The 19,387-nt window shown below is 37.5% G+C and overlaps 1 protein-coding gene across 3 annotated transcripts in view; it reads left to right on the forward strand.

Annotated features, from left to right (window-relative positions):
• Positions 1 to 19,387, forward strand: part of SP3 (Sp3 transcription factor) — a 36,540-nt gene that overhangs the window by 11,198 nt on the left and 5,955 nt on the right. The window contains exons 4-6 of one of the 3 annotated variants that reach the window (XM_080600826.1): positions 1,193 to 1,304; positions 1,389 to 2,555; positions 14,424 to 14,616. In XM_080600826.1, the coding sequence (XP_080456952.1) occupies positions 1,193 to 1,304; positions 1,389 to 2,555; positions 14,424 to 14,616 (1,472 nt within the window). Of the gene's footprint in view, positions 1 to 1,192; positions 2,556 to 14,423; positions 14,617 to 19,387 lie in introns of all 3 variants that reach the window. The other 2 variants (XM_080600827.1, XM_080600825.1) reach the window with 2 other exon arrangements.

Here is a 19,387-nt window from a genome sequence, read left to right on the forward strand (position 1 = left end):
TCAGTGCAGAAGGACAAGCTAGAGCTTTTCTTTCTATGTACTTGGACTCCACCAACGAGACAGAATTTGTTTCACAATTAAAGTTCAATGAATTGTAAGGCAAGTTACTTACTTTTTGCTAAATATTAAATTATTCCATTGGTTTACTGTAGTGCCATAAAACAGATGAGAAACCTATATCTTTTTTTAAAAGTGATGGATGTTTACATTACCAAGTTGGTTGACTACACGCATCTAAGCATTGCAGAATGTTAAATCTAATTCTTAATACTCTATTCTGAAAAAGCTTGCTTTGGTAAAGAAAGGTAAGTGCAATTTACCTTTCCTTTACTGAATAAGAAACAAGAGCATACTACACCAATCCTTAGGTTCTTTAATGTTTAACCATCTGGGGTCTGTTCTGAAACACTGACCTTTTCTATTGTTCCAACTTAATGCAGATAGATTTTTTTTTCCAAACAGATGCATATGACTAATCCAACCGTGATCTCACTGTAAAAATCCTTAGTTCTAGAGGTGTTTTTGCCTAGTGAAACAGTAACTCGTATAAGCTTATAAATACTAGGACTTTGTATTATGCGTAACTCAAACTGAGGCTATCTGGTCTTTCCAACCCGATGACTAAGTTACCTCTGAATGCTCTCCACGTTGCTGAGAGTCACCATATGCATGTATATACCGTATATAACACAGAGTCAAAAGGCAGTGGAACTCTAGGAGATGGAGGCGATGCTGGCTTCACAGGAATTCCTCCGTTGCTGTGCAGTAGGTGCAAGGCTTGGTAAGGCATGTAGCTGAGTCCCAGGGTAACCTGGTGATGGCAACTTCATCAGCCCGTGCCAGCTCCCTTCTTCCCACAGCCAGGGGTTTGGATTACCCAGCAGCATCCCACCAGAATAACTCTGCTGCTGGTCACCTGCTGTAGCCATGGCACAGGAACTGCTTTTGATCTGCTTGTGAGCCACATGCAGCTCACGAACCACAGGTTGGTTACCCTGACTTAAGCATTAGCTCACCTAACAAAAATCTGTATTTTGTAGTTCTAATTCAGTTGCTGTTGTTTACATGGGCTGCACTGCATGTTTTTCAGTAGTGTATTGATCTCTAGTGTTGAATTGCATGACTGTTCTAGCGTGTAATCTGTATGTCTCTTGTTTTAATTTTTTTCTTTTCTTTTCTTCTTTTTATTCAGACAGGGGATTTGGCTTCTGTGCAATTAGCAGGAACTCCAAATAGATGGGAGGTCTTGTCTGCAGCTCCTGCCACTATAAAGGATGAAGCTGGTAATATAGTACAGATTCCAGGTGCTGCCACAGTAACTTCAAGTGGGCAGTATGTCCTTCCTATTCAGAGTTTGCAAAATCAACAAATCTTTTCTGTTGCACCAGGATCAGATTCGTCGAATGGTACAGTGTCTAACGTACAATACCAAGTAATACCCCAGATCCAGACAGCGGATGGTCAGCAAGTTCAACTTGGCTTTGCAGCCTCTTCTGATAATAGCAGTATAAATCAAGAAACCGGTCAAATTCAGATCATTCCTGGCTCTAATCAAACCATCATTGCCTCTGGAACACCTTCAACTAATATTCAGAATATCTTATCACAGTCTGGTCAAGTCCAGGTTCAGGGAGTTGCAATTGGTGGTTCGTCTTTTCCTGGCCAAGCACAAGTAGTTGCTAACGTCCCTCTTGGACTGCCAGGAAATATTACTTTTGTACCCATCAATAGTGTTGATCTAGATTCTCTGGGACTCGGCAGTGGTTCTCAAACCATGACAGCAGGCATTAATGCAGATGGGCACTTGATAAATACTGGACAGGCCATGGATAGTTCAGATACTTCTGAAAGGACTGGTGAGCAAGTTTCTCCTGAAATTTCAGAAACTGCCACTGATAATGACTTGTTTGTGCCAACATCATCTTCATCACAATTGCCCGTTACCATAGACAGTTCAAGTATATTGGAACAAAATGCAAACAACTTGACCACAACCAGTGGTCAGGTTCACAGTTCTGATCTTCAGGGAAATTACATTCAGACATCAGTCTCTGATGATACACAGGCTCAGAATATTCAGGTCTCCACAGCACAGCCAATTGTACAACACATACAGCTTCAAGAGTCTCAGCAGCCAACCAGTCAAGCCCAGATTGTACAAGGTATTGCGCAACAGACAATCCACGGTGTGCAAGCAAGTCAAAGCATATCTCAACAGGCTCTTCAGAACCTTCAACTGCAGCTGAACCCCGGAACTTTTTTAATTCAGGCACAAACAGTGACCCCTTCTGGGCAGATAACCTGGCAGACATTTCAAGTGCAAGGAGTTCAGAATTTGCAGAACTTGCAAATTCAGAATGCACCTGGTCAACAAATAACTCTAACCCCTGTGCAGACTCTCACTCTTGGTCAAGTTGCAGCAGGTGGGGCATTGACGTCAACTCCAGTTAGTCTAAGCACTGCTCAATTGCCAAATCTACAGACAGTTACAGTAAACTCTATAGATTCTGCTGGTATTCAGCTGCATCAAGGAGAAAATGCTGGCAGTCCTGCAGGTATTTACTTTACTCTTTTTGCATAAAATTGTTTTTTTATTATTATTGTATGTACTTGGTTTAAATGATGATAATCATAACATTACTGTTTTTGCTGCAGAAGCCTTCAAAATACAGTGGGTTAAAGTAATGATAGATTTTACTTGAAAGTACTATTGCATAAGAAACAACTGTAGTGGTAGAACATGGTCCTACCCCACTTGTGTTACTATAAACTCCTGTAACTCTCAACTGGTCATATTAGTTAATTGCACTTCTAATACAATGTTTGTCAGTACTTACAAGTCTTACAGAAACCTGACAAGCAACTACGCTTCCAATAAAGCAGTGTCATTAGCATTACCCGTAACGAATAGATGAATTTTTCATGGAAAATCCAAATATGTGTTTACCATTATCTTTCTTGAAAATCTGTGGATCCTCTGAGGTGCTGTTATTGACCTGATGTTTTTTTAAATTAATTTCCTGTTGATATAATGTCAGTGTTACTAGGATGTACAACACCCATGTAAGCAGAAGTGAAACAAGCATCTGAATATCAAAATGGAGGCCGTACTTAACAACACATATGAGTTTCCAGTAGTACATATTTGCGTTACGTTTCAGAATGTACAGTTTTGAATGATGAGCATCACAGCATGTTTTATCTCTGTAAGCAGATAAGAAATGTGATTTTCTTAAAATAGGAATTTCTTAGTGTGAGGAAAATACAAACGCGTGTTTATTTTTGGTAAATTTAATACAGTGCATTCCCAATTTCAGGGCTTAGCTACTTAAAAAAAAAAAAAAAAAAGAACAGGAGAGGTTCAAGAATAAGAGAGCCTCAAGGTGTTTTGTTGTACCAGAAGCCATTTAATCTAATCATTTTGGCGTTGTGCTCAGGCTAGTTATGAGGGGCAGAGTGGGTAGTAGAGATAATTTTGGAGGGAAGTGCTGCATAAAGTAGCTTGGGAATTGCTATTTTACTATAATCACGTGATCCAAGGCTCTGCTTCATTAAGATACTGAAGCATACATGTATAATGTAAAGCATGAATGTTTTGTATTGTATGCCTATTTAAACACATGAGCAGAAAGCAGTATTAAGTAAAAATGCCTAGAGGAGCTGCTGAGTTAAGGCCTACTGATTATAATACTTGCATATAGTTGCTGCTGTTGATATATTGTATGTCATAAGCTTACTTTTCCTTTGTGATCTAAAATTTGAATTTAAAATAATAAGTGGGATGTTTTTCTAGTTCTTTTTGTTTTGGAAATTACTTCTATATTATAGATTTACTAAGGAAAAGTTACCCAGACCTAGATAAACCTGTTTTTCATTGGCTCGTCAGCAACAACAGCAAATAAATGAGTGTGCTGCCAACAGCATTTGCTCTGCTGGCTAATCTTCGTTCTTAAATTTTCTATTTCCAGTGAAAACAGAAAGTCTTGGTTTGTCTCTGTCACACCTTGTTACCTATGAGGGCAGTGGGTCTAGACATCAATAACAAAAAGCCTGTGATTTGTCTGATGGTGTCTTTCCAACCCTTGGAAAAAGAGCACTATGGCTAACTTGAAGTACAAGAAAGATGAGAACTTCTTTATTTCTGAGGTTTATATGAGTAGGAACATGTAGATAATGGTTATTGCTTACGGATTAACATAGCATAAATTTGAGAGTAAAGATAAAAAAGAAAAGCAGAGAAGAACCAAAACAAAAGGCATGTGAAACAGAAGTTGAGCCAGCTGTGTATATGTTAGTTTGTCCATTGACACTCTTTGAGAGTGTTTTAATGCCAGTTCATAATCAACTGGAAGGGAATTCCATCAAGCATTCCTGAACTATTCTTCTGTAAGGAATTTCACATGTGAATCGAAGTGAATAAATGGGATATAGGAAATGTGATTAAACAGGCGGATTCAGCCAAGGCAGAGCAGAAACTATTGCCTGAAGTGACTAGCTATAAACACCTGGTTATATTAAAGACAGGGCAGAGATTTACAGTGACATTTTTCCTACTTGTCTAGGAGTGATATATGGACTGGAAGGCATTAAAACTGCCATCCCCTAAATTTGGGGAGAATTTAATTGGTCCCTCCTTTATATTACAGGAAACTGACTTTTCCAAAGTAACGATCAATCTAGCATTCAAACGGAATTATCTTGACTGACCTTCACTACCTTTTCCATATGAATCTCTCATTTTGTCTATATCGAGGTTGTCTAAGATAATCTTGTTGAGTGATTTTCATCTTTTTTTTTATAACACCCCATGGTATGGTATGGCACCCTTTCTTCACTTTGAAGAATAAATGCATAAGTAGAAGCAGATAGTGAAATGTTCATTTTTTTTTTCAGTGGAGAGTATATTGCTCTTCTGACCTGCAAATGAGGAAAAACAGTTTAATTTTAAGTTGAAAGAGGAAGGTGTATGGAAGGGACAGCAGAATGAGAAGGTAAAGCTAAAGGGTGAGAGGTTACTTTATTCCTCTTTTCTACAAGCTACTAATGAGCTTTGAAGCAAGATAAGGTTTTCCCTGTATGTTCTCCCTCACCTCAGTGAAGTGCACATTAAAATGCAAAACAAACAGACAAAAACTTCCATAACAAATACTGCTAGGCTGTATTTTGTGTTTTCATTTAGCAAAACTTTTCTACTTGAGGCTAAAATAAAACACTTTCCTAGTTTTGGATCAGAGGTGGTTGGTAATTATTTGAAATTCAAATAATACAGGTTGCTCTGTTAGCTGTGTAGCTGGGAAAACCGAAGGTTTGGTTTTAGCTTTTGGCAGCTACGGTCTGTAGTGCAAGAGGTGTTGCTTTCCAGATAATCAATGGAGAACATCCTCACTATTCTCATGAGCGTGTGAGAAGAAAAAATGTCTTTACCTACATCCTACGTTTTACTTAATGGAAAGTCATCACATACCTCATACAAAGCTAATAGTTCTGTCCTGTAAATGTACAATTTTCTTTGAAAAACGTCCAGTAATTATGCTTTCTACCAAAATGTTTGTTTTACTGGGTGTACATATGCGGAGACTTTCATTGCACTAAATTTGTTTTGGAAAAGTCCTAGATGAGTTTATTTTATCTTTGGCTGTTTATCAGAGCACATATTCCATCTTTTTGTGATTAGTGTTGTCATGAGGTAGAGCAGGGAAGGGTGTTGTTTTGTCATATCTGAAACCTTCTTTAGCATTGCTTTTCAGAACAAATAGGTGGTATCAAATGCTATCAGTGTGTTACCAGTGGCAAAGAGAGAATACCTTTTCACAGGTGTTCTAGCTTCAGTCCTTTGGTCTTGAGAGGAAGCTAAGCCTGAGAAAACCCTTGAGTAGTCTACTCCTTTTATAGGCACTTGGTAATAAAACACTGCATTGTCTGTAACAAAAAGAGGCATTAGGCACACTGTTCACATTACTCTTTAGCAACGTACCTGTTCAAGGAAGGTATTTGTTTCTTCGTTGGTTTCTTCTTAAAAAGTTTAATATGAAGTAACTTTCCTTTTGGAGTACAGCAACATATAGTAATAGTGTCTAAGTTAAGTTATTAATATACCGAATCATGCGTTTGGACTGGTTACTACCTGAAAAAAGACAACTTTACCAGGTCTGATCTAGGTTACTTCACTTTTTGTAAAGCTGGAATGAATGTTTTTTAATAATCCTTTTGACTTTTCCAGTAGCATCTGAAGAAACTAGCGAGTGACCTGAGAAGAAGTAGCATTGGCTTGAGAAGGGACTTTGCTGCTTATCAACCCAGGCACACTCAGCTGGAAGATTAATTTATTTAAAAATAAAACCCCACAGTTTTCCATTTGGTCTATAGTTGAAATAAAGTCAAAGGGGGTCCCTTTCAAGAGCTGACTTCAAGTGCTGCAGCAAAACTGAGGTCTTAATTTTTGCATCTTTCTTCCCAGCTCCTCCATTGCAGGAGTATGTACAGCTATTTAGGGACTCATCTGCCTGCTCCCACTGAAGCTTACAGTTGTGCCTGTTGATCAACTTACACCAGTTGATAGAGAGTGGGAGTGGTTGGCTATTTGTGGTGGGGACTTCATTCCATTCCTGCCAGAACCTGAAGTCACTGTCGTGCTGAAATAATCGAGCTATTCTAAATTTGGCCAAAAAAATGGCAATTTGCTAGGTAAATAGTTGCCTAAGTAACAATTTCTTGCTCATCTGCTGATGTCTTGTGAGGCTGATGTCTGACATCCATTAGGTAAAACAGTCTAACCCCCTTCCCCCCCCTGCCCCCCCCCCCCCCCCCCCCCCCAAGATAATTAAAAATGGAATATTTACGTTTTATTTGCTGGAGTGGTTGTTTCAGTGTTCTAATGCTTCTGGTGAAGTTCTGCAGAATGCTACTTAAAGCATAGCTTTCTTCTGGCATCTAGAACTTTATAAAAGGTTTTGGCTAGTTTTCAGTGTTACACAACTTTTTTCTTTTCAAGACTCTTGACTTTTTTCTTTTCAAGTTCCAGTTCAAAATTTTATTAATTTTACTTTTGGTTTTGCAGTTTTTCCTTCTAAGGCATCTTCTTCCAAGCTTTTGCAAGAAGGGCATGGTGTTCATATGAAATTAAATCTGTTAATTAGAAAAGAAAAGTCTTATGAAATCAAGTAAGCTGAAGCTATGATGTTAAATAAATATTTTCATCTGACATCTGTTTTGGGCTATCCCATTTAAATTTGAGGCGTTTAGTTTACATGTTGTAAAATCAATGTAGTTTAAAATGGTACTTCCACTGTTCTATTTTTGATATGAAAAACTTGAATTGGAAACTGACAGATTTAAGTTAGTGCAGGAATTAGAGCTATTTATGTAGCAATCTTATGTAAACAGTTCGCTTTCAGCATGCAAGAATTACATTCCCTATTTCCATCATTTTCAAAGGAAATTAATAAATTGTGGAAGAATTAGATGATCATACTCGTGTTTCACAATCTTGCTTATAACAGCATATAGCAAATTAACTCACTTCAAGTGTAAGAAAGTTTGTATAACTTTAATTAGTCTTTTTTAATGCAGTATCTACTGCTGTGGTATAGAATTGCATTTTTTCTTTGAATTCTGGAAAAGATTGAATCTTAACGTGCATCCTCCATGTCTGTGGTTGATGTGCTTCTCTGCTCTCTGTATCCCAAAACAGCTCACAGCCTAATGCACTTTCGTACAGCCCACGGTGGTGAGGCTTGATGCATCTGTGTTCAGGCGATAGGTTGTGGATGGGCTGTACACATGGGAATACTGCTTGGATGAGATGCGTTGTCTCAAGAGGCTGTTAAGGGTGAAAGGAGGAAGAAATTTGTATCGTGAGTGGCATGTCCTCTTCATTTTTTGGTCATACAGAAGAGATAGTTTTCAGTCTGCATTTAAATGTCATTGCAATTTTTAACCCGTGTGTTCCATGTACATTTTGTACCTAATTTTTCTTATTCAAAACGTTTCCTGTATCCTAATAAGTCACTTGCTGTGCAGAAGTCTTAAGTATTTATGTCAAGAATGGTGTCACCATAGATTTTAAACAAGCGAACACCAAAAAACAACTTACTTTTTGATCTCATAGTTCCCATAATCCCATCTTGAGTGGCATTAATTCTTTCCCTACTTCTTGAGTCTTTGTTTATCCTTTTTCAATATTACCACAGTGCTAGCTTTTTTCTAAGCCTGGTGGAGCATTCACATGGTCCAAGGCTTACAGCATTAAAACTGCAGAAAGCTCTTCAGCCTTCTTTCAAAACTACTGAATGAAAATTATCCTAATCTGTTGATTAGGATCTTTTGATCTGTTACTAAGTATTTATTTTAGTAGCTTTTTTTACATTTTCCTAATTTATTGTCAGTGAAAAGCATTTCATTCTCATCTAGTGGTAGAACTATTATTTGGCTTTAAAGCCAAATACGTAACAGAAATTCTTACTGTACAGTTCTGCCTTTCTGAATTGCTGATGACAGTTTGGTCTTTTAATCCTAGTAGCGTTCTAGTACTCTTATGCAGGAATATTTGACCCAGAATTCTGTGTCCTACTGCTTTCCTTACCTATTTGTGCAGTTCCTGGCTTCTGTACTGAGTATGGAGAACTCTTCTTCCCCCTTTGTAGCAATCCCCTCTTAAATTTTTAACAATGGAAAATAGGGGAAAAAAAATAGGGGCATGCTGTAGCAGATATCACCCTTCAAAAGAACCCAAAATCTTGAGAATCTGTAGACAGTGTATCTTCTTTGAAGAACTGAAGTTGCTGTAGGGTAAGTAAGTGTTCTTTGATGCATAATTTGTGCTGCGATAGCACTGGTATAAGTATTGAAATGATTGAAATTTTTAAAGAATTGGTGTAGAATAATGCATGGGATCACTTGGAAATACAGTATGTGGCATTTCTTGCAAGAGATCTATAGCTCTGTTTTTAATCATTTTGCTGGTACTGCTTCAATATTCAGTACTGTGAGGTCCTGCTCTTAGACTTGTATACAACTTGTACACAAGCTGTTTTCCTTAGAAGCTTAAAGTGTGATTTTGCTCTGTTGAAACTAGATGACAGTCTTTTCTCTGAGCTGAGCTTCGCTAGTATTGCAAGATGACATTACACAGTGTGTTTTCTATTACCCTTCTAATTTATGACGTAGCAAGAATACTTAAATTCAAACATAAGTTTTGAGGGGCAAATCAAAATAGAAATCATTCACCTAGTTGAATTTCCTGTCTGAATGACTTGGACAGCAGTCCAATTAGGTAGGCTTTAATTTAGATAGGAATTAGGCTAGAAGAAGGTTAGTTTGGATGGGAATGAACAAAGGCAGTATCTAAGAAATCTTTATTAAAGCTTCCTCACATCCACAGATAAAAGCAAGATAAGTCAAGACACTGAGGGAATGAATGGTGGGTGCACTGTAGAGAGAACAGTGAAAGCCAAATGAGCAAGAAGATGGAAAGGAGATGGGAATTCACATCTGTTTTCTTTTCTTGAGAAGAGGGGTGGGAAAGGAAGTATCTATTTGGAAAAAAAAAATGAATAGGCATGACTGATTACAAGACATTGAAACTGTAGACGGACAATTTGTGATGCTGTGAGGAAACTGGTATGAAGGTGTATGCAATGCTGATACAAATCTGTTTTCAGTTGAACAACCATATTCCTGCTTCTCAGATCAGGAACTTGTAAATCTTAGTTGAGTTAAATGGCAGGGTGGCTTTCAGCATCTAGGAAAAGAAGCTAAACTGGAAGCCCACAGTTTGGAGTCAGTTACAGGTAATTCCAAGAGTACCTTGATGTGACAGTCTGCAGAGGCAGACAGATCCTAAAATTATGGTGGTGGTGATGAAGTATGCAAATGAAGAGGTTTTGCACTGCATCTTCATGCCTTCTTCTTTTATATCTGTTTTAGTAACTGTTGGGTAAACCAATAATTTTTCTCAGAGATGGAAAAAAAAAATAGTATTAAAGTCCCACTTGAAACAGACCAAAATAGAATGTGAAGTTTTTCTTCTCTGTTTTGATTCAGTTTAACTGCTGCGTTCATCTGATACCTGATGAAGTGAGTAAGTGACCTGGCTGTATCGGTGGGCAGCGGTAATTCTTTCCACACTAGATTGTAGCTGAAATATATTCAAGAATAGTTCAGCTGCATTTTTACCTGCATAGTTTCATCCTATCAGTTAATCTTCTCTGAAGCACTGAAGATGAATCTTCTAGTTATTACTTTTATTCACCAAATACACTTAAACTTGTTCTATGTTGAAGCCAGCTCTAGTTTTTATGTGATTATGGAATAGTCGCTTTGGAACAATTATGCACCAGGACCCCAGTTTGCATCCTTTAGAGGAAAGCAAATACTAAACCAGATCTAGCTCATTAGATACCAAGAAGAATTCATTTGAAACAGTATCTTTGAATTTCCCTTTCATACTTAGGAATAGGTCTTGAACACGTAATGAAGAAGTAAGGACATAAAGAAACTTGGAAGCACGGAAATAAAATAGTAATAAAGCAAATGTGACCTTCATTTTGCCCGTGTTTAATTGGTAGAAAATGAAAGTTGCCTCAAATTTATCAGTGCTTGTCATGACATTAGGGGTTATATTAAAAAAAAAAAAAAAAAGGGGTTTAGTCCCATTTTTTTGCAGAGCATGTGTGAAACCTAGTATTCTGTCAGTTAAGACTGAATTAGAATGGAACACATCCAGAGGAACACCAAGGGAGAAATATGGTGTCGTTGCTATCTATATGAATTTGCATAATCTACAGTTGCATTGCATTTGAGAAGACTCTTAACTTTTGCTCTTCTCCATGCTTTCTCCCTTCTACCCCTTCATTTTGTTCCAATGTCTAAATTATACCCCCTTCTCCTCCCCAAAATAGTGATGGGATTTACCCTTATCTCTTGCAATAATGTAGAATCTGCTCAGAGAGCAGCAGCCTCATTGCTTCTAAGGATCCTATTAAGGCTGTCTGATTCACAATGGGATTTGATGAGATCCACTCTCACCTAGACTACACCTTGAAATGGGAATTGGGAATAGAGTGATACTGTTGGAAACAAAGTGGGTTATGAAGGGATTGTGAAGTCTGTGTACCTCTGTACCTCCTCAGTTCTTGACCAGCTCTGTCTGCAGTTGTCCACTGTCCAGACACACACCTCAGGAGCAGAGCAGTTCCACGTTGCATATATAATGGAGAAGGACTGACAGGCTTTGGGATGTTCAAAGTTTATTCCAAGCTTGACCATACCAACTGTGCACTGGGTTTGGAGCATCTAGTGTTTTGATCATCTTTTTATCTAGAATATTGGTGCGCATGTTCAGATACCCAAAAACCAGAAGAGTTGTTACAAGTGAGGCCCATAGCTACAAGGAGAATGCACAGACAGTTGTCTTCTTTGTGACTGGTTATTGCAGATATGATTTGCCCATATAACGTGGGTATGTGGAAATGGAAATTGTGTTACGTGGAATGTTTGACTTCAGTAGTGGTGTTGGATTTGGTAACACAGTTTCATCCCTGATGTGATCCTTTCTACTTTACTGGGCCATGTTGGTATCTCTTTGTAAGTATGTGTATGTAGTGTTAGCTGGATTCACTTACTGACTTTTGTATCTAAGATGATAATGAAATTACCTTCTTAAAACAATGTTTTATTTTATTAGCATTACTTCATCTCGTTTTAGATGAACACCTTGTGGCACACTTGATCAGTCAAAGAATTTTAACCGTGGTGTCTACCACAGCCAGCCCTAAAGAACTGCTTGGAGATTTTTTTGTAATTTTTTTGTGGCACATCCATACAAGCCTGAATTGGTCTGTGCTGGCAACCTTATCACTTGGCTGTGTTTGAATTCCTATTGAGTGCCCAGTTGCGTAAGAGTCAATGAGGCTTTTGCCTTTTTCTAAAGATGCTGTAAGTGAATATATTGGTATGCTTAATAGTATATCTTTCTTTTTCTTCTGATAGTTGGAGGCCTGAAAAAATATGATGTTTCTGAGGTACACATAGGCAGGTTTTTATTTTTTTTTCTGTTCATTTAATAGCAAAATTTATACCTTTCATGTGAAAGACACCTTGCTGCCTGAAATTTTGAGCTTCTTACTGTAGCAGTAAATCTTAGTTAGTGTGCAGGTGAATTTGGACAGTGCAAAAGCTTACTGCAGTACTTCTGCTGATGTTACCATATGCATAGAATCAGCAAAAGTAAGCGTGCTAGCTTTTGAATTCCCATAGCTGAGACTGGCTTTTTTTTTTTTTTTCAATCTAGTTTCTAGCATTGACTTTTGCAGCTAAAACAGTTAATAATCTAGACTTCCTTGGTTCTGACCTGTAATGCTATCCCAAAAGGAGTGATTTCCTCAAGTTGAAATAACTCTCAAGTTACGTCAGCAATGTAGTTTACAGGACAATCCCACAAACGGTTATATAGATGCAACCAAAAGGAAGGCAAACTATGGTGTTCAGAAAGAGTGCACTGACACCTTATTAGCACCAAGAAATTTTTAGTTTAGCTGCATCCTTTGTCTCTAAACGCATGCTGGACTTCATTTGGAAGGTAGACCAGGTAATTATTACTCTTTACAGGTTTTACCATTAATTTATTTATTGATCTTCACTGCGAGCAGTTGCCAATTATGATCTGGCCCAGTACAGTTTTACATATGTTTTGCTATGCAATTTGTTTAGCTTTGTCTTCGTTACAGAGGTGGTAGCTGATGCACTGACTCCCCAAAAGAATTTAGAATTGCCACAGTGCTCACTTAAGGTTTTAGTGTTTGAGTGGAGGTTGTGTTGAGGAGGAAAACCTACATGTTAAGAGAGTCAATTATGCAGAGAAATCAGTTGCTAAATGCATCCAGGAGGAGACAGTTTTTAGTTTGAAGCTTCAAGGAAAGAAAGAAAAAAAAAAAAAACACTTTTGATGGCTTATTCACTAGTTTGTGATAGTGGCTAATCCATTTTCACTGAAAAAAATCCAAACTAGAGTGCTGAATCTAAGAGGGAGCTTTCTAAAATGCCATACAGAAACTTTTTTATAAATACTGATTTACGGACTTTCAGCTCATGGGGAATCCAGAGTAGTGTCTGGAGGGAAAAAATGTTCCTGTTAAAATGTAAATTTATTGAAATAATTGTCTCACAGTGTACTGTGATACTGTACTTGGTTCTTGGATTAAACCGAATGAATGCTGTGTAGCTTTGTGTGGCTGCCCAGAAAGAGCGCTCAAAGCAACAGTTGATATATGCTCATTACCTGCTGGTGGTATTGTGTGTAATATGCAGCACTTATTCTTTGAGTTGGATCTAACTGCTTATTTCCATGTTACTGTTTTAAAAGCTGTGTGATGTTTATGTTCAGCTTATGATGACAGTGATGGTAGAAAATAGAGCTTTTACATGAGGGTAGTCCTCTACCTTTTGGTTGGATGTAGTACTTCCAACAAATGCTTAGCATTGAATGTTCACATTGGACACTACGTTTTGCCTAATAGGTTTTGGGTTTGGATTTTGCTTTTCTACCTGTGTTTTAGGTGAGATGAAAGAGTGGTAGAAGATTCCATTTTTTTCCTAAAACGTGTACTATTTAAGGGGCATTTAGATGCTTCCTTGGAAGGGGAGGTAGAGTACACATACTTGTGAATGTGTATCCTGTGAGTTGAGACTTGAGATGTTTTTTCTGCTTTCATGAAATTGCAAAGATCTATTTTGACTACCAGCTCAAAATAACCTTAAAGTAGTTTGGGTTTTGTTTACTTCTTTCTAATACTGAACATTCTTCCCTGAATTTTTTCTTCTCTATGAATAGTTTAAGGAAAAAAAAAAGACATAAATTTGAGATGAGAAGGGGAAGAGGGAACAAAGGAGTTAGGTTTTTTTTTCATTGGATTTCTTAGTCTTTCTTAGGTTGAAACCTTTTATTTAATTTATTATATTATTTCATTTGTTACTGTGCATACTGAAAAAATCCTGAAGATCATCTAGAAAGAATGTTTCTACTATGCGTCACATTAATTGAGAAACCCTCTGGGAATATAAATGGATACTCAGGATCATTTGAAACATGCGTTTACGTTTTTTTTTCCAACCTCTTGTTCCTCATTTTTTCCTATCTTTCAAGCAGCCAAAATCTTGCAGGTGACAGCATTCACTACCAAGAATGGTTCAAACTTGAAGTTTAATACTTTGTTACAGCATGTCTTCAACTTTGAATTGTATAGTAAGATAAACTTTTTAAATACCTTACGGGTTATAAGGGCACAGAAGCAATGTCAGTATGCACTAAAGTATGTTGACTTTTGACAGACATAGTGCTCTCAACAGAAAAAAAGATTTGATCATAATGGTTTCCTTCTCTGTATTTAATGGGCTACTTATGGATCTCTGTTTGTTCTTTTCCTCAGATATTAGGATTAAAGAAGAGGATCCTGATCCAGAAGAGTGGCAGCTCAGTGGTGATTCTACACTGAATACCAATGATCTAACACATTTGAGAGTACAGGTGGTAGATGAGGAAGGGGACCAACCACATCAAGAAGGAAAAAGACTGCGACGAGTAGCTTGTACATGCCCCAACTGCAAAGAAGGTGGTGGAAGGTATGTAACTTTCAGTGTCATATAATGCATATAATAATGAAAACAAATAATGAGTGAGGAAAAAAAGGAGCCTTAGTTAATAACAGTTGGCTATAAAAAGAGAAAACTTTGGGCTTACGTGCTAAAGGACAGCCACCTTTATTTCTGGGCTTGCAGATGGAAGGGGAAATTATTCCATCCTCTCTGAGTTACTCCATTAAGATTAATTGGAAAAATCTGGTGTTAGATGCCACCTAGTACAAGTGAGGGGAGTAGAACATTGCTCTAAATAATATGAAAATGAAATATTTTGGAATATGTGCATCTGTGATTGGCTTCCTATCGTATGTCAGGGACTTGATTAAATGCTGTGTTCCTGCATTTCCTCACTGATTGAGCATTTTTTTTCTGTTTTATTGCTTTGGCGTGTTATAAAAATACAGTTATCCTGGTTTTCTTTTTTGCTAGGTTCCTAAGAAAAACAACGTTTGTATAATAACCCTAAATATAAAATTTTTAATTGGCTGATTGTTTTAGTCAAATTTAGTATAGATATGGCAAATGCAAAGATATTAAGTTTCTATTCATATAAGACTTCAGGGCTGCATACGAAGATTTTATTCTATTCTAAAACACTTCTATAATTGTGATATTTGAAAGGATATAAGAGGGGTAATGGGGATAATAGACTAAATATTTTCAATTGTAAAAGGCAGCCTAACTTTGTGTTGATATAACTATGCAAAGACTTATTTCTAGTACACTGAAATTTGCCCATTTTGATAATACTTCATTCTCTAAAGTGGAAGTCTTATTTTTGTGGGAACTATAATGTAAATTACTGAGTTCTGTTTCAAGAATCTGTCAGTGTTCCACGGCTTTAAGAGTTGTAAATGAGTACTGGCTAAATACATGTATTGTCTAGCCTTTTGAGCTTTTTTTGCTCCAAGTTCCATATACCTTCTTTGCAAGCACAAGGAGATAATATTTTAGTCCGCCTAGCCAAATAAAAGTTATTTTTTTTTAAGACAAAAACACTTTCATATGTTTTCATCACAAATGAAGCTATTGATAATATCTGTTATAGTCATATAGCATCTTTGTAAGTCAGCTTTTTCTTAAATTCCTACATGTAGTCCACTGAAAACCTGGCTTGGTGAGCCTTGGCTTTGCCATGAAGATTTGCCCAAAGGACAGCCTGGATTGAGATTTGCTTCGGTCTAGGAGAAAACTCTGATAATGTTACAGGCAATGACTATACTCTTATAAAGTTCTTCTTCTTTGTGCTCTACTCCAGCCTGCAGTGGCTTTAACTTAAAGACATCTTTACTCTAAAATTTACTCTTACTCCTAAGTGAAGTTGCTATAACACCAAATCGTAAGGTTGAAGCCCAAGAGAGAGAGTCTTATTGAGAGATGGTTTTGAGAAAGTGTGGAGAAGGGTGTACATTGTCTGAAACTCTGATTGGAATTGGGGAAGGAGTTGAGGTCAGAGGTGAGATGGGTGTGAATCTGAACTCCACAGTTAAGGGAAGGACTGGGATACATCAAACATACAAAGTAAGGAGAAAAGTAGGACAGGAAGTCAGGATGTGAGAATTAGGACTGGAATAGAAACAGGATAGCGAAGGAGACAATGGTAGGAATGGTAGTGAAACTGAAAAAGAGTGAAAGTGCCTACAGTTGCTAGAGCAATGTTTCCACCAGAATGTAAAATTCCTTCAGAGTCTAGCAAAAAGCAATAAACCCACCAGAGGAATGTTTTCCTTCTCACTCTGATACACATGGATAATGTTCTGTAGCTGTTCCATTTGCTCATTTATGTCTAGTGCTGTAATGCAGAGTTTTATTTTGTCTTTCAACTCTGCTGATGACTTTGAGTTTCAGTCAATAGGACATCTGCTTCCATAAATTTCTTCAGATAGCAATCAGAATTTTTTAAATTTTAAGGTTGCAAAACTGAAAAATTGGAAGTTGGCAAGTGCCAAAGTTAAGATATCCTTTGTGACATTAATTGCGCATGTGCATTATGATTTTGTTTCTAAAAAATAGAAACCAAATTCTGATTTGGTCATTCTAATTTATTTATAATCATTTTAAATTTATAAATTTAATTTATGAATGTATTTATAAATTTAATTTATTCAAATATATATATTATAAATTTGTATAATTGTTCTAAATTTATATTTATTCTAAATTATTTTAATTTTGCATTAAAAAAATAATCATACAACCCCAGTACTATTCAGTGGATGGGATGGGTGATGCTCAGGGTGCGAGTCAGGACAGTATAATGGTTGGCACCTGCTTTGCTTACTGCGGAAATTGGAAGGCATATAGGGACTGAAATAGGGGATTGCAGTAACAGGTCTCTGAAGTTTTGGAGGCGTTTGTACTATCTGCCCCACTTTTTTCACTACAGAAGTACTGAGTTCATTGCTGTAAAGAATCAGTTGAGCTCAACTGTGAATATCTACAGTATTTAAAAAATAATAATAATAAAAAAAAATTAAAAGATCAAGCTTCTGCTACATTGAGCTTGATTCCTCAAGTTGATGGTTGTTTGACAATTTTAATCATTTTCTGCCTCAAGTTTGGATGTATGAAATGATTGTATTAGTTCAAGCTTACTACACAAGTATGTTGCACGATGATAAACTCTTTTTTCTGAAAAGCTTCGATGTTGTTGTGAGTGTTCTTAATGAGGAAAAAAACACATGGGAAATGAATAATTCTATTAAGATAGTATTTAAATAATACGTAACTAGTAAGATTAGGAAAACACATGAAATCAATATGAGAAAGCTGAATGGTAGTTCACTCAATGAATGCTATCCCTTCTGTGTGCTGAGGTAGGAGAATATAGTGTATATGGCTTCACATATGCAGACTTCATCATAATTTCATCTTTTATGTAGTCTTAATTTTGGCATTTTTTTGTATTTTCTTTTTTGAGGGGGCAAAGGAGAACTGAGGGTTGGTTTTCTTGTTTTTTTGTTCGGTTGGTTTTTGACTCTCAATGTAGAATTAGAACACATTGCGGTCTTCAAAGAATTTATATTTTTACCAGTTCTGTGAAGTAGAGAGAAAGTAGTAAATGTGTAAATCGAAAGCCTTATAGCCTCAAGCTTACATGGTAAATGGTGAATAAAAGAGAAGAGAGATACATGCCTCAGAGGATGACTCTGATCCCAACTGGATAGTATTAAGGTTACTGTTAGGGTGTCAGAAGTTAGGGGGAAGTTTCACTGTCCTCTCAATTATATCTGCAATTACATTGGGATGTAACTACAACCCTCTGGATCTACAGAGGAACAGTGTTTCTGAGTACCACTTCAGATACTTAACCCTAAAATGCACATTCTTAAAATAACTAAAAAGCCTTTGTTTTACCCCTGAAGTAATTAACGTTTTTCCTGGAAATACTGCTGGATTGAAAGTCTGGTTTCTTTGTAGATGAAGGTATCTTTGGTTGAAACCATTGCACTCTGTATGGCTACTGAGAAATGTGGCTTCCTGTCTTTATAAAGCTCAAATGTGCTATGAAAATACTTAACGTATTAATTGATTTGAAGACTCCAGTTGAGGTGTGAGTCATATCCTTTTACTCAGTGGCAATGGTTATTGGCCAGTGCAGCAAGAAAGGCCTCTTAGCGTGACGTGTTAGGGCGCAGTGCCAGTCTGTCACAGCTGCAAAGCGTCCAGACAGAACTTGGCTCATATCCAGTCACTTTAGAGCACGCATGAAGCAAACGTGCACATGCCTGTATGAAGCTGCGTACAGTAAATACGCTCAGTTACTCATTCACAGTAGTCTTGCAGATCTTATTCTATGAGTTCCTAACTTTCTCTTCTCTTCGTACTGTGGAGTCCACTGAGGAATTCCCTCAGCGATCAGGTGACGTGCTCAGGATTACGTACACTGCCTCTGAAGCACAATAACCTGACCGTGAATTGAGCCATGATTTCCTTCAGTCTAGACTAAAGGTGTAGTAAAGCAACTCCAAATGATTGACTTAGGAATCTTAGTTATTTTAACAAAATTGGATGTGATTTCATGTGATTTGTGTCACACTTGTATACTGTGTCATGCGAAGTTCCAAAGTATTTGGACTGTTTATTACAGGAGGGGGAAGATTATAGTATATTTGGAGTATATGAGGATGAAATACCAAATTAAAAAAGAATCTGTATACAGAAATGTATACAGATTTTAAAATGCAGAAATATATTTTGTTATAAGCATAGATTGAGCACTTCGTAGGGTTACATGGAGTAGGACAAGCAATTAAAGATACAGGATAACAGAATCCTATGGGGAATTCCATCAGTTACCAAGACTATATAATGGGGAAGAGACATGGGTGTTCCTTTTTCTGTATTGCCAAGAAAGCTGTCACCACAATTGTTGGATGCCTTGAGCCACCAAACAAGAAGACCTGAAGGACTTTTTCCCCTCCAGATGGTGAAGGGCGTAGAGGGGAAGACATACGAGGAGCGGCCAAGGTCACTGGGCCTGTTCAGCCTGGAAAAGAGGAGGCTGAGGGGAGACCTCAATGTGGCCTACAGCTTCCTCATGAGGGGGAGTGGAGGGGCAGGCGCCGGTCTGTTCTCTTTAGTGACCAGCAATAGGACCCGAGGGAATGGTGTCAAGCTGAGGCAGGGGAGGTTCAGGCTGGATATGAGGAAAAGGTTCGAGAGGGTTGTTGCGCACTGGAACAGGCTCCCCAGGGACGTGGTCACGGCACCAAGCCTGTCGGAGTTTAAGCAGCGTTTGGACTGTGCTCTT

Source organism: Anser brachyrhynchus (genome assembly GCF_964034855.1).
Source record: "Anser brachyrhynchus genome assembly, chromosome: 7".
NCBI classification, from domain to species: domain Eukaryota; kingdom Metazoa; phylum Chordata; class Aves; order Anseriformes; family Anatidae; genus Anser; species Anser brachyrhynchus.